General features: G+C 44.4%; 1 protein-coding gene across 1 annotated transcript in view; it reads right to left on the bottom strand.

Annotated features, from left to right (window-relative positions):
* C6H14orf132 (chromosome 6 C14orf132 homolog) overlaps window positions 1-14,967 on the bottom strand; it is a 40,495-nt gene extending 25,528 nt beyond the window's left edge. The window contains exon 1 of the mRNA XM_066321825.1: window positions 14,896-14,967. Within this exon, the coding sequence (XP_066177922.1) occupies window positions 14,896-14,922 (27 nt within the window). The 5' untranslated portion in view covers window positions 14,923-14,967. The remainder of the gene's footprint in view (window positions 1-14,895) is intronic.
* Window positions 14,968-15,908: the final 941 nt, after the last annotated feature.

The following is a 15,908-nucleotide window of genomic DNA, read 5'->3' as shown; positions in this document are numbered from 1 at the left end:
CTCCTCAGTTAAGGGCACTTCTGTGCCAGCAGACAGGGGTGTTCATGCTGGTGGGCAGAGGCAGATGGGCAGCAGAAGAGCAGTGCCACCCCCCACCCAGTCCTGCTTCCCCAGGCGCTGCTCGGAACGGAGGGACCACCGCTCTGCCCAAGGCTCACCAACAGCGTGCCTGCTCCTGCACTGCTGACATGGCCAGGGCTCACCCTGTCCTCACATGGCAATAAGGTCAGCTGGCATCCTGTCGCTGTGGGGCTTTCCTGGGCAGGGAGGAAGGTGTGGGCTGGCTCCCTTTGGTCAGCATCAGGTTTACATGATGTGAATGCACATAATGCCCTCACTGCTGCTTTGCTTCCTGCTCTTCAACAGCAGTTGTTCCCATCAACCTATCCCTCTGAGAATGTATCAAATTTAAAAAAAAAAATAGATTTGGAGGCTATCTAGTGGCTTCTGTGAAATAGATTAAAAAGAAAAAAAAAATCCAGTTCCGGAGGATTCAGGTTTTTGCTGATGGTTCCGATAACATAAATCCAGTGCGTGGATTGGGCAGCATAGTCCACAGTTAAATTTGACCTACAAAAACAAATGTAGCCCAGACTGTGTATGAAATAAATACTCCTGTAGGAAAAACAGTATCCCATTTGAAAGATGACTGGGAATTGTGCTGTTGAAGCACTGGTTACAGTAATTCCAGGGATCACAAAAGCAAATCTACTTTATGATTAATTAGAAAAACAGAAGAAAATAAAATTAAGTAGGAGGGAAAAGAAAAAGGTCAAATATGCTGACTGCTATGCTTTGGAAGCTACAATCAGGTGCCTCCAGGGAAATGCAGAGCTCTCCTGATGATGAACCAGTGAAGTACCAGGAATGACACCAGGAAGTACCACACCCAGGTCTGAGATCCTACACAGAAGGTAAGTTACTGAATGAATAAATAAATACATCCTTAGCGGTTCTCAGAGATAAGCACCCAAATTATTTGATACTAGCTGATGGGGCAGGCACGAAATGAACAGTACCATCACACAGAACCATGGCAAAGGAGGGTCAAATGGCAGCAGAGATATTCAAACTCTGCCACACAATGCTATGAATCATGAATTAGGTGCAAGGCTGCAGTAGCCCCTTAAAGCAAGGTGGCAGCTACAGAGAGATGAAGCCTCCCGACAAAGAAGGGTAAAATGTTTCATCACAGAAGTCACACCCCTGAAAGCACCATCCACCTTGAGCTTTTACGTACTCACAGCCACACCATTTCCCACACACTTCAAAAACAGACGTAAAACTAAGTCCCAGTTAGGAACACTGACAGCAGGCCAGCCTGATTACAAAGGCCCTCTGTAGCCGCCACGGTGCTGGAGTATCTTTGGTGCACGCAAAAGATAATGGCTCTCCACTCCAAGCCAAACATACAGCTCCTGCCATGAGATGCTTTTTCTGGGTGGTCTCCTCCACAGCTTTGAGCAGGAGGAAAGCAGAGACAAAAGGAAAAACAGAGCACGGAGCACGACATCCATGTCCGTAAATGCTGTGTCTTCATGGGATGTTATGGACTCACCCTCCTTCTGTTTATCTGAGATTGTCTCACTTCAGCCCCCAAAATAGATCAAAGATTTTAATCCTATAAACTTTCTTTACTTACTTGGTTTTTACATATCTATTGTCAGCCACTGTTTGACTTTAATAAAGATTTACTGACTAAATACAACAAGTTGCATGCCCACATTTCTGGGGATGCAGTGAAGGAAAATGTTGAGCTTCTGCATTTGTTCCTTGGATATCCAAGAGAAAATGTTTATATTTTCAATTTCTTTTCCCCTCCACATTTTCAAACAAAATAGGAAAGCAATCTCTAATTGTTATTTCTTTGAATATTTGCTCAACTACGAATTTGTTTGGCCTTTCTTACAGTAAATATCCCTTGCTTACATGTGAGAATTACTCATCACTGCTGAGCAGGTAATAAAATCAGGGAATAAAACGGCAGCAAAGGACAGGAATCAGCATGTTCCTGCATTTGGTGAGCCACATCTCCTCTTGATGCAACTCTGCACAGAAGAGAAATGTGTGCTTTCACCAGGTAAGTATGTGGGCTTGACCTTAACTCTTCTATTAAGTTAACAGAAACAGAGTGAAATTCTGAGGTCAAGCAGTAGATTGCAAACCACACAGAAAGTGCTGACAGAGCTATTTTACCTGTGCCTCAATGTTTTTCAAGTGACTGATTTTAAAAATAAATTGCTAACAATGCAACCGCAGGAATATCATGTTTGTTTATTTTCACATCAGTGACTGAGAAGCTGTAAATAGGTGTGACAGCTGCTGCATCCCCTCTGTTGTCACCACTCTGCTGCTCCTGTGAGACAGGCAGTGAACAGGATGACTACTAGGACTGACAGGAGCATAGTATGATCCTGAGGCAAAGAGCTGTACATGAGCTCTATTACTCCAAAACGGATGGCAGGGTTTCTGTCAAAATCAGCATGCAGAAACACACTGCTTTTTTGGGGGAAGAGCACACCCTGCTCTGCTCGTTGGCCAAGCTTTACCGAAATGGTCCAGAGTCTGAAAGTCCCAGTTTTCCAAACTTCTGTAAGATCACCTGCTAAATTAATTTTGAAGGAAACGACACTGCAGTTTAAAAAATCCAAACAACAAAACAACATAAAAGTCAGTGCTAGACTGTTGAATGTTAAAATTAATTCAGTACCAAAAAGACAGGGCTCTGAGCTTCAAGCTATAATTTCATGAACGTCTGGAAGAACTTGAGGGATGCTCTGTGCGTTTCCTGCTGGGCCACCTGACTGCACATGTGGAGTAAGAAGGATTTGCTGCTTTGCCTCTGCAACCAATGGCCAGTTTAAGCTTCCACACTAAAGACCACCAGGGAATACGTGCTCACTAAGACCCTATTCTCTTCTGTGGCCTCATGGGGTGGTCTGGCCCTCTTCTCTGTATCCTTTAATTTCAGGTGAAACTTTACACTTTTCATGATGAGTTTTGAGGTTTATGAGAATAAAATTAAATTAGAGGTTGAACTTATTAAGTTATAGGTGACTGCTGGATGAAGCACTTGGACAATAACCCTGAAATACAATGAGCAACAGACACAGCTGTATTGTCTGTATCTGGCTGCCACTCTATGTGTGCTTGCCCATGCTGGCCCAGCCTATGGTCCCTCACCTCCCTGGTCATGGCACAGTCCTGCAGGACAGAGCAGAGGCACCACAGACCATCACACTATTGGGGTGCAAGGTCCCAGTCATGTCTGAAACAAATTTACAGGATATGCCTGATGGCTGCTTATATAGTAATGTCCCTGAGATCTCTAAAGTATGGAGATGCACCACCACCTCCTTTTACATATTTCTGTAAGAAAAGGTATCATGGATGCGGTGGAGTCTATTTGAATTACTGTTATAATCTATGGGCAACACCAGGTATTGAATTTTCTTTTAATCATTAAAAAATCTAACACTAAGGAATTATTGAATCTGTTTGCATTAATGAACTTATATCCTTGATTAGGCAAGCCTAAACTTAGAGTGCAAAACTATGTAATTAATTTTCTAACAGCAAAGATTAGGTGGCAAAACAAGACCAACTGTCATTACAGAAGAGATTCTCCTATTTTATTGTTCTCTAGAACCGAGTTTTAAGATTTTTAGTAACAGTTGACTTTTCCATTTCCAAAGCCAACAGTTACAGAAATAATGAGCTGGTTCCTGGGAGCTAGCCAGCTTTCTCTACACCTGTGGGGATGGGCGGACCCCCGGCTGCTCTGCCCTGGAGGGAGCCAAGCTGAGTCAAGGAAGAATTTTGCAACTTCACCCAGAGCCCATAAGACAAAGACAAACCTCCTAGCCACTGCAACCTGTCCGGAGACCCACAAGCCCCCTCGGAATTTTATGTAGATCTGTTACAATTGATTGGTTCTGTACCCTTTTCCTCCCACCCTAGTGTCCCATAAAAACCCCTGGGTTTCCTCTGGTCGGCAGAGGTTCCCCGTCCCTGGATCCCCTTCGCTAGTACCATTCCAATAAAGTACCACCTACAAAAATTCCATACGAGACCTCTCTCTCTCTCACCACGGCCGGCTAAAAGAGGGGCTAACTCACAAGGGCATGAGCTAAGAGCACAGAGCTGAAATCACTGAAAGCTGAAATCACTGAGCTGAAAAATCACTGCTCTGCCCACTGCTGAGAAGCCCCTCTACCAGCTGAGGAGCGCCCTGACCCCCCAAGGAGCTGTTTCTAGCGAGACATCCTTTGGGGTGGCTGTGGCTCTCTGGGTCCCAAGCGGCGGACACCATCCACCAGCTGAGATATACACCAATTCAAATCATACCATGCTGTGTCCTCAAGGCAGACAGTAGTTTGGCCAAACCTACCTTTGCTTCCTCTTCCCATTTCCCTTCACCTGTCAGCATGAGCCATAGCATATGCTGGCACCTGAAGAATTTAAGGCACAGCAAGGGATTGTTATCTTGGCAGCCCATGCAGCTAACATCAGCACATCATCTTCTGCCTTCTCCATGCCCTTCCTTCCTCCAGATGTACTGTGCAGACCAGAGGTCAGGAGACAAATGTTTTAGAGGCAGCAATGTTTATTTAGTCATCCAAATACCCATCTCTAAAGCCCTGTTAAGAGTATTATGTACACTAAAGTGATAAGCAAGATATGTACCATGAAAACCACCCATGCTGAAAACTGCAGCTGGCTGGGTAAAGAAGGTTGCCTGTGAAAGTATAAAGGACAGTTGCAAGTGAAGTCAGGAGGTGTATGTCTCCTCTCACACTTGATAAGATTACAGGAGAAATGAGTTGCAAAACTACCTTGGAGAACAAGGAAGAGAGCAAGCACAATTCAATTTCTTCTGCTTCTGTTTCATGTCCTTGAGAAATGCCAGAGAACGTATCAGGAGAATAAAACATCTGCCACCCTGACAACAAATTTCACTGCTTTGCTCATCTGCACAGTTTCACTGCATGCTCAATCACATGGCTCAGAGACCAACACAGAATGAACCATTTCACAGCCAGGATCCTATCACAGAATAACCATTTGGCATGCCTTTATGTTAATAACCACATATTTAATGAAGGTGACATCTAGGTCTGTGAGGGGAAAGATATCATAGCACAGACAGAGAGAAGTGTGTGAATGAATTTTCAATATCTTTCTCACAAGTAACTGCTGGGCTCAGCATCTAGAGGAGAATTCAGAACTGTTCAGATTGAGGTTGTAAGCCACTCTGCTCTAGCTGAAGAACAACCAAAATATAGAACAGAGCAAAGGAGGTAACAATTCTATTTCTGAGATTTAGATTCTACATCAAGTGCCACTGAATTTTTACTAACCCGCAGCCCAGTAAAGACATACTAACAGGCTTCTGTCTTCATTCAGTAAGTCAACTGGGAAAGTTTCTGCCATGTTGCTTACAGTTTCAGTGATTGCAGCATTTTAGTTTGCTGCTCTGATGCATTTTCATCTCTTGTCCCTGAACAGGAGAATTGTTTACTGTTTCACCCCCATCTTCCAGAATTAAATTTCTGTAGGACTTGGACTGGAGCTGGTGCAACTATAGCATGTGAAATAATTTATAGAAGGAAATTGGAAGGAAATAATGGATGACATGAGAAATGAAGAAAGATAAGAGGAGGTATGCAAGTATGTTCACCCAAAGAGGAGAGCATACCTGAATTGGAAGGAAAACATTTTACATATGTATACAAGAGAAAAGTTGTGAGGAAACCCCTGAGGAAGACCCATAAAAACTTATGTCGTGCATCAAGGAGGGTAAGGTAGAAAAACAAAAGGAGTAACCCAACATATTTTAAGTGGAGCTCACTTTTAAAGAAGAGCTATTATAATACCTCAAAATGCTTTGGCACTTATTGCAGATTTTCAAGGCATTTGATGATATACTTCATTTAAGCAGAAGGGAACTTCAGCGAATTACACACTTGATGCATGCACTTAGTTAGGGTCTAAATATTTAAAGGTGATCAGCTGCTCCAAGTCCTGGGTTCAGCTGACATCTCAGGAATCCTTTAAAACTTTAAATTTTAACATTTTTGTTTCTGCATCAGTTCTATTGTTACTTTTTCTCTCTGAACATACACCTCAAAACCTCTGCACATCAGTCAAAGAGACACAGCTGTCTTTTTCCTTTCCATGCAGCAACTCTGGTACTGGTCTCTTTTATCGGTCACAGAACCCAGCACACCATCCCACATTTTGCAAATGCTCTTCCAGCTGTTTTGACAGGGGAAAAAACAAAAAACAAAACAAAACAAAAAACCAAAACAAAACAAAAAGAAAAAAAAAAACCAACCAAACAAAACACACAAAAAAACCCCACAACATAGTGGAAGTTTGGTTTTGTCTTAGTTATGCAGGCTCATTCCTAGGGTGCTCCCCCTTTCATAACATTTGAAATGCTTACAAACAAAATTACAACCAACAGAACCAGCTGAGGTAAACAGCTTTTAATAGTCTTACTTTTAAAAACATTTCCACATTAGAGATAATAACTTTGCAAAACAAAAGGAAATGGCCCTGTATCCAGCAGCCTGCTTCCTAGAGGCGCTGAGCTCTTCTGAAGTGACCATAATCGTAACGATTTCTAATTAGCTGCTGCTCTGGCAGCTACCAGGAGTGTGGAATTCAACTAAAACTAAAGATTCAGTGTAAGAGTAGGCGTCATTTCAAAAGGCTGGTGCTGTGAGACAGACTGACAGAGCCCTGTGTGGGTGTGTGAGGCAGTGGGGAAACGGGCGGGCAGCGAGCACCGCTCACAGCACCGGTGCTGGCTGCAGTGTACTCATGGTCCTGCTCACAGGGAGAGATTTCCACCTTGTACTTACTGCCTCTGCTCTCTGTACTCCTGCCAGCACTGCAAAGCACACAGTCAGTAAGTGCTCAGCGCTCCTGGTCTTTGTGTCACAGCTGGCCATGTTCTCTGCTCATATTCAGTGCCCAGTGTAAGGACAGGCATTCCACACTGCAGCACCACAGCAGACAGGACTGCACACCCTGACCATGCAGCACCTTTAAGAAACATGGTAAGGAGTTCACACACTTCATTCTGACCCTTTTTTGTTCCGAAGTGCTTGTAACTTGCATATGAAATGTCAGGATCCTCTTTGCCAAGGGCTTCCATTCCATGGAAATGGAACAATCCCGACATGTTAACCAGCACAAGAAACAGATTAAGCCACTGATCAAGCCATACAACTATCATCAGTTTACAACTAGTTTTCAAGGATCTTCCTTTCATACTTCAGCATGTATCTGCTGGAAAAAAAAAAAGTGTTTATAACAGTCACAGAGAGGCATCAGTTTTTCAAAAGATACCTTTTAAAATCATCATCCCTGTGAGCAGAGGAAGGGGTTAGTAGCAATTCTGTATTGGACACTATGCTCATCAAACCAAGACGTCCACTGAAACAACTACAGCATAAAGAGTACTACAGAAGACCTCACTAGCTCAGGTAGAAAATGCAATTCATTACCAAAACCATTTTCAAATAAACTAAAGTTCAGCAGAGAGACATAGCAAATTAACAGGGCTGGTCACTGCTGGATTTACTTAAGTTGCTGCTCTGATTTTCTGCTTTCCACATCACTGCATTCCATTTGGAATGGTCTAATCATTGATCAGTGATTAAATTTGATGGTGTATGGTCACCAAAGGATCACACTGCTTTACTTAATCCTATACAACACTTTGAATCATTTTGAGTGTTTTGCTTTTGTCTGTTATGGGAATGAGGTTAGGAAGATGGTGCACCTAGCTTCCTAAATGGCCAACATCCATTCCATTTTCAACAAATCTTAAACCAGGATCTCAACCCCCATGTTTGCAGCTCATCAATGAATTGAGAAATTCATCCCAAACTAGCCAAAACCAAGGCAACACCACCACCACCCCAACCTATAACCAGTTAAGATTTTCCTATGGATTCTGAGGACTCAACTGGCCTAATCACCTGCTACCCAGAAACTCCATTCTCATCAAGTCTGCTAAGAGAATTATTGCTCATTGTAGGACAGGGTTGGGCTCTCACTGTTCAAGAAAAATAGACATCTCAACAGGCAAGATGTTTGGCATGAATGTAGTGCTGCTTCAGTGATCATTCCTCCCACCTGCCATCTCTAGCTACTCTCAATCTCTAAAACATCTCAATATCTATTTGCTATTATATTACAAACCGCCTTTCCACACTCAACAAAGATGGAAATATGTGACATCTGCTCTGCTTGTGAAGTTTTTAGCACATAACTGCTGAAAGTACTGTAAATTGTTTTAAAAATATTAAATATGTCACAGAATTAGTCTCACAGTTAATGGGCACATGAAACACAAATTAATTATTTCCAGTTTCTTCTAACCCTTGTTGTGCAAAGATGCACAAACATGTGGCCACATGAGCCACATCCTACTTCCCCTTCCCCACCATCCACCTCCTACCACATCCTCTTCTTCCAACATTTAAGAGCTCCTATGAGAAATTCATAATGCAATTAATTGATGAAAGCACAGTCACTCCAAAACACTTTGTCTCAGGCGTCCCTGAATTAATAATATGACCAACAGTAGGTTTCCCTCTTGCTCTCCTAGGATATTTTTCTATGAATTGCAAAGCATTCTCTCTCCATCTGTGCCAGGATTTAAGATACCTCGTTTTAAGCAAGGGGACAGTCCTGCTGATGTTACTGGAATAATATACACGTGTTCCAAGTGCAGTAAATGTTTAAGTGTTTTGCTGGATTGGAATCCCTGCTTTTAACATCTTTTGACAGCAATTACAAGCACAATCCTGGAACAACAGCCTCCTCCAAAGTGCAGTATCAACATTTTATAAAAACAGTATGCCCAAATCTCCAATGAATTTTCAAAAGCTTTGCTGGAACAGAAATTTCAACTATACAAGACTTCAAAATGTAGTCTGCAGTGTTACTGCAGTGATAAGAAAAGTGAAGGTATTCCTCCTGTTCCCCACACTATAAAAATCTAGTGCAATTGTTCCAAGCAGCCAGGAGAAAGAAAATGTTTTTCACCTCAACTGTTGACAATATCCTGGATGAGGGCATTGATTTCTGCACACAAAACAGGATTTTGGCAACATCTGGATTATACAGCTGGTCCCTCTGGCTGTGCTATACCACAGCAAGACATCAGGACTAAAGACTGAACCAAAGCATCTGAGAGCTCCTTAGTTAAACTCAATCTTTCAGCTTCCTGATGCTTTGATTCTATTTATTGTAAGTCAAGACATTCTGCAGGAGTCAAAGAATGCCAGAGAAAATGACTTTAACCTTTGGAAGAAAGCAGAGCTGGTAGAGTAATGGTCAGTGCCCTCTTATGCAGATAAGTGAGCACTGAACTGGTTATATAAAAAAATGAATACAAAGTCCTAGCTAACATTTTTAATATTTAATGTTATAGATCAAAAAGGTTTTGTCTTAGGTCTTAGATTATAATCAGGGCAGCTTTTGACAAGGAGTTGTTCATGCATCTTTTAATCCCAACTCTCCGTTGGTTTGGCAAAGAGCTTGCTTTTTGATGATCCCACTTTTTAAAGAAAAAACAAACAGTCCTGAGCATACAGCAGTAATTGCAAAACTTCCAAATGGCCACCATTTATTACATTCAAAGAGAGACTTCCCAAGTGCAAGCATGACTGAAAGGTCTCTCTGTCTTTCTTTGGAGTTTTCTCAGTGGCACATGTATTGACAAAGACACAGGCAGCTCACGTTGAGCAAGCAGCCTGGATTCTGTTTTGAGCTGGTGGGAATAGCCTACCCAAACCACAAATCTAAACTCTCTTTTTAATACCTTCAGATTACCCAGCTGTAAGGAAGAGCACACAGCTAATAAAGGTTTTGAATCTCTCCAGCCCCTGAGATGGAAGAGAGATAAAGGAAGAATGGGAAAACAAATGCAGTATTATCCTGCACTCTGGTTCCTCTGTGCTGATACAGCAGAGTACAGGAAATCTTAATTGTGCATCCTCTAACATTCAGAAATCTGATTAGAAAGGAATTAAAGGATACTGGACCTATGTCTGGGATTTCTGGAAATGCAGCAGCTCTGTTCAGGTGGCTGGGTGTCCAAGAACGCCAGGCACAGCCTCTGTGCACACACCAGCTTTGCAGAATGTACATGGGCTGTCCATGTCAGCTGGAAAATGTGAGTATAAAGCTGGTGAAGGGTCTGGAGCACAAGTCTGATAAGGATTGGCTGAGGGAGCTGGGGATGTTTGTCTGGAGAAAAAGGACGCTCAGGGGGACCTCATTGCTCTTAACATCCACCCAGAAGAAGGCTGTAGAGAAGTGGAGGTTGGTCTCTTCTCCCAAGCAACAAGTCAAATTTGAAACAGCCTCAGGTTGGGCCAGGGAAGCTTTAGATTGGATATTAGGAAACACTTCTTCATGCATTGTGTTGCCAAGCATTGGAACAGGCTACCCAGGGAAGGTTGAGTCACCACCCCTGGAGGTAGTTAAAAAACATGTAGATGTGGCAGTTAAGGACATGGTTGAGTGATGGACTTGGCAGTGCTACATTAATGGCTGAACTAGATCTTAAAAGTGTTTTCCAACCTTTAAGTGACATAATGACCAGGATGTTATGATTCCATAAGTCAAAATGAAAGGATACTTAAAATCAAAGCTTGCAGAATCTGCTATTATAATATTCTCTCATAAATAACTTGCAATGACATCATTGACCCTAAATCAACTCAGTTCATCCATATTCCAGGGCTTTTCAGAAGTTATATAGCACTTAATAATGTATGTTTCATGTGGAAGCATCGACCGTTATTCTGACACAGTAAGAGGGAACTATACGGTTTCTTCAGGATGCACCAAGGACCACCTCCCTGCTTTGGGGAAGGTGACCTGAATTACTGCAAATGCAATGAAAGGCCTCAAGTGGCTTGAATGATCACTGCCAGGCCTGAAATCCTAGAACAGTAATAGAGAACACAAAAGCAATGAAATTATGGTTTTGCTTTCTGTACCAAACTTGTTCATTTGTTTCTCTATTTCCTGAAGTATGACATCATTTTTCATTTTTAAAACAAATACCCATCACTCCAATTGAAATGAAAGAGTATAAAAATACAACTTTTAATCATTAAAATATACACAAGGAATTCAACTTCTTGTACTTCAAATCCTCAGAAACTGTTTACCAAGAGGTTTTGAACAGGAAGAATCATCAACTATATATGACTTAGTAAAAAAAATCCACAGAAATAGCCAAACTCCCAAGGCTCTTGCTACCTTTTCCCTGTTCTAAATGTAAGAGAAGAAAAGACCATTTAACTGACAATTAAAACTTTATTTTTACTGTAGGGAGACATACCTGACCATAAAAAAACTGCAAATTAAGGAAATTCAGTCCTCATTTTCAATATGAAACAGAAAATACAAGAAACACTTCTGGAAAATTAAACTGCAAACATAAATCTTGAAAAACGTATCAGTAACAATATGACTGCAGATGCTTCCCAGCTCATATCAATTTGGATCATACTGAAGACAATGACATCACTTTTTATTCTTTGTCTACCCATTTTTTTTCCCCCTACTAAAAGCTTCTGGTTTTTTTCAGGTTGAAGATATGTTTCAACCTTGCTCCCATTAACATTTTTTCATCAGCTGGCTGTTAAATCAATATTAATTTTAGTCTATCACAAGAAGGGAAGGGGGTAGCTCAGTCCTGGGCATCTGACAGCAACTCTCTAACCCCTGATAAAAGCATCGAGTGCTCTTAGCCTGGATGCAGCACTCAGCACCTCCCCAAACCAGGCTTTTATACTGGAAGCAAAAGTCTCTGCCTATGAGAAGTGGCTATTTCTGAGGTTACCTAGACTACCAGAGCACTCTGAAATCACTGAACAACACACAGAAATGAGCCAGTCATACAGCTTAGCAGTGGCTGAACATCTTTGGCACAGCATCTTGAGATGTAAAGCATTATTTTAATTAAAATACGGATTTAAAATGGAAACCAAATGACTAGCTGCTAATAGGCTTTGACTAGGTGTGAGTCCTGCTCATGAGGACCTTAAACCAAAGCCAATTAGAGCACCAGCAGAACAGAAGACACCCAAGCCTGCTCAATCAATTACGGAATGGAGATGAACACACTGATGCAAAAAGGCTTATTTTAACAACAGATTTAATAGTTAACATCAAAAGCTGTTCTTCATGGCATAGCTAATAAACACAATACAGCTGAGGTGTTCAGGTGGTTGCTCAAGCTGCACTTAAGAGGAGGCCAGATTTTAACTGTTCATTACACACTGTAGAATCACTGAGGCTACAAGTGGCAACCAAACTTACACTCACTCTGCTTCTGTGTTTCCATCAGAGGGGCTCTAAGATACAGGTCATTTCTGCTGTCTCACAAGACATCTAGCAAAGCCAACCTGAGTCCACAATGAGCAGTGAAAAGTGTGTTAACACACTAAAGCAATTTACAGGAACATAAATAGTCTACAGTATGCTGTAAAAATAAATTAACTTGAGAGACAACCATTACTTGTATGCCATTAAGCATCTCAGTTTAGGTATTACCTATTTTTCTCCAAAATATTAATGTGTCTGGTATTCATCAGGTAAAATGATGGATATACCGCTGCAGGTAGATGGTAATGACAGTGATAGCAGAGCATCTTTAAAAGTGATTATGAGCAGAAACCACAAGTTCGTAATTCTCTTGTGTTCCCACTCATTGGTTATTGAAGGTACCTCACTGGACCACACCACCAGAGATGCTACAGGAATTACTAAAACAAAAAAGACAAAAAGATATAACAGTAAATAGAAAACTGAAGAAAAGCAATACCTAAATTAAAGGAGTGACACACTGGGGATTAAATGCCACTATGGTGACAGGAATGGAAAGGGCTGACAGTTCAGAAAGGTATAAGAAGCCTGTGACAGGGACTAACGGAATATGCAGCCTTTGCTGTACACAGTGACCTAAGAAATTGATTGATTTCCTTCAGTAGAAAAGGAGCCCAGGAAATCCTCTCCTACAGCTTAGAAAAGGTAATTACACAAATACCCCCTGGAGGGATTTCCCACATGCTCTGTGCTGTACAGACCCAATGAGCCCTGTGCCCCACTGGGAGAGATCTGACAGCCCTGACTGCTCCCCACCCTCCTCACCACCCAAAGGGCTTTGTGGCACACAGCTCCAAGGCATTCCATCCTTTCTTCCTGAGGTCTATTGCCTCGCCTTCACCTCACACTGAACCAAAAACTATCAATTGTTACTCCTTGTGACAAAGGGAAACAACAAATTAACCCCAAAGGATCCAGGAGAAAAGCACGTTTCAAGGTAAACTGTTGCATTAATAACCTTTGTGAGTGTAACACACATTTGCACTGGGAACTGTTCTGAGAGAAGCAAAGGAACAGGGCTTTGTGACTCTTCCAACGCACAGAATTAGCGTAGAAGTTATGTGGAATATAGGACAGCAAGAATAAGGGAGAGTATAGGAAGAGAATGGGCAGCACTAGTCCCAGCCTTGGCACACTCCACTCTGATTATGGGTAAAACCTGCTGCTGTGCTGCACCTCTGCTTCTGTGCTATGGGGGCATTGCACTTCAGCTCTGTGCTTAGGGAACAAAAGATGGGCACAGGGAGCTCACTGATTGTGCTGAGAAGGAACAGAGGAAAATGATCTGACTGCTCAAAATTCCCTTCGAATACCCCAGTTATCAGGAAGATCTCATGTTAATAGAAATGATGCTTTCACCTCCATTGTGTTTTTCCTTAAAAAAAATTCTTAGAAACACTGCTACCTTCAAAAAGGCAGAGCCTGACACCCCCTCAGACTTCCTCAGCGGACTTTAGGAGGACAACAAGACAAAACAGCCATTGCATTAATGAAACAGAACAACAGCACAAGGATTAGATCTGGATTTCCAACAGGCACCTCCAGCTGAAGTCAGCACTCAGGCAGCAACAGTGCAGAAAGGCTTTCCTGGCCCTTACTCCACCTCCAAATGGTGGGTGATGTTTTTGGCAAAATCACAAACTTGGATCCAAATTATTCTTGAAAAGAAGACAATTGAACTTAGGTACCCATATGAATAGAAGAATATATCCTGGAAAAGGTAATGGATGGTCAGTAAGCATGGCCTTTTCTCAAGCACAGCACTATCTGGCTGTTAAAAACCCAGTTCACCTGGATTCATCATGATGTTTTTTGGCTTTGGGTTGCTTATAGCCAGTACATACTTCTCAGTACATTAAGCATGAGTACATTGAACACCGACACCCACAATCATGCCTCGAGCTGGAATCCAGAACTAAGCTGCAATTTAAAAAATTTATTCACACAAAGAGAGGAGTATTTCTATACACGCCGAGCTAGATTCTCTATGCGTAGACAACCCAGAAAAAAATCAAAACCACAGATGCACATACAATCGCAGTACGGAATGGAAGAAAAGAACCGAAAAATCGCATCTCCGATTTTCGTTTACAGCTGGTTTCGGAGGATGGAGAGATGATGCCTCGCCTTGCCAAGCTCGAGGAGGCTGGCAGCGCCCCGGAGGCAGGCCGGGGAGCGGCGCCGCGCTGGGCTCGCCGCCGGGCGCTAACAGGTGCTGAGCCCCGAGCTGCGCCGCCAACTTCTCCTCAGCAGCGCTGCCACCTGCAGCCGCCTCATTCTTCCCCTTTCTTTCCTCCTCCTCGCCCCTTCCCCAAGGCGCGGGGATGCTGAGGTTTACCCCCGCGCCGACGCAACTTTGGAGTAGAAAGGACCCGAGGAGAAAGTAGAGGAGGGGATGCGCGCCCCACCGCCGCCGCCCCCGCCCCGGGCTCCCGTCCCGTCCCGTCCCGTCCCACCATCGCGCACCACCTGCGCGGCCATGAAGGAGAGGTCCATGGTGCTGCCGCTGGAGCTGCTGGCGGAGCTGGCGGAGGTGCTGAGGCTGCCGCTGCCGCTGCTGCTGCTGCCGGGGGCGGGCGGGGCGCGGGGGCGCGGCGCGGGCACCGCCTCCCCCAGCAGCGGCGGGCGCGGCCGCGGCAGCGGAGCCGACACCGGTACCAGTTCCAGCTCCGGCGGCTCCCGGCACGGCCCGGCCCGGCCCGGCGCGGCTGGCGGGCGGCTCCGGCAAGGGGCGGGGGCGGCGGCGACCCGGCCCCCGCGCTGGGCTGGGCTCGGTCCGCCCCCGCGGCGGGGGGAGCCCGGGGCGGCGCCGCTCCGCCCGCCCGGCGGCACCTGTGCGGCGGCCCCGAGCCGGCCGCGCTGCTCCTCCCGGCCGGCAGCGCCTGCGGGGGCCGCAGCGGGCCGGGGTCCCCGCGGCGGGGCCGGCCCGGAGCAACTCGGTCCCCAGGGGCAGTTCGCCTACGCGGAGCGGGCCCGCAGCCGCGGCCCGAGCGCGACATCCCGGGTCGCGGCCAGCCCGGGTGCGAGGAGGGCACGGCGGGGAGGCATTGGCGGCGGCGCCGCGGAGCCCCCAGGATGGGTCCCGCCGGTCGGAGCCGATGGCGGCCGAGTGCTAGGGAGCGAAGAGATGAGTGATTAGTGATTACTGATTACTGATTAGTGATTACTGATTACTGATTAATGCAGCGACGGGCAGCTGCGGCTCTGCTCGGCGCCCTCGGCGTGTTCAGGTCCTCTGCATCACACGCGCCTCGGGAGATGCACACCTGATGTCACACGAGATTTCCTGCCCAGTTTGCTAATCCATCAGACTGGTTTAAAACACTCGGCTCCCTCTCTCACCGCGGCTGAAAAGAACTCACAACAGTTCAATCTTACACCTTTTCATGGCTGAGCTGTTGGAACTTTTATTTTCAGCTTCTCTCCTCCTTGTTCCCAGAATTTACTGTACAATACACAATAAACATATTTTCTCCCTTTTC

Source organism: Sylvia atricapilla, chromosome 6 (genome assembly GCF_009819655.1).
Source record: "Sylvia atricapilla isolate bSylAtr1 chromosome 6, bSylAtr1.pri, whole genome shotgun sequence".
Classification (NCBI taxonomy): domain Eukaryota; kingdom Metazoa; phylum Chordata; class Aves; order Passeriformes; family Sylviidae; genus Sylvia; species Sylvia atricapilla.
The sequence above is the reverse complement of the archived record's forward strand: the minus strand, read 5'-3'. Positions and strand labels throughout refer to the sequence as shown.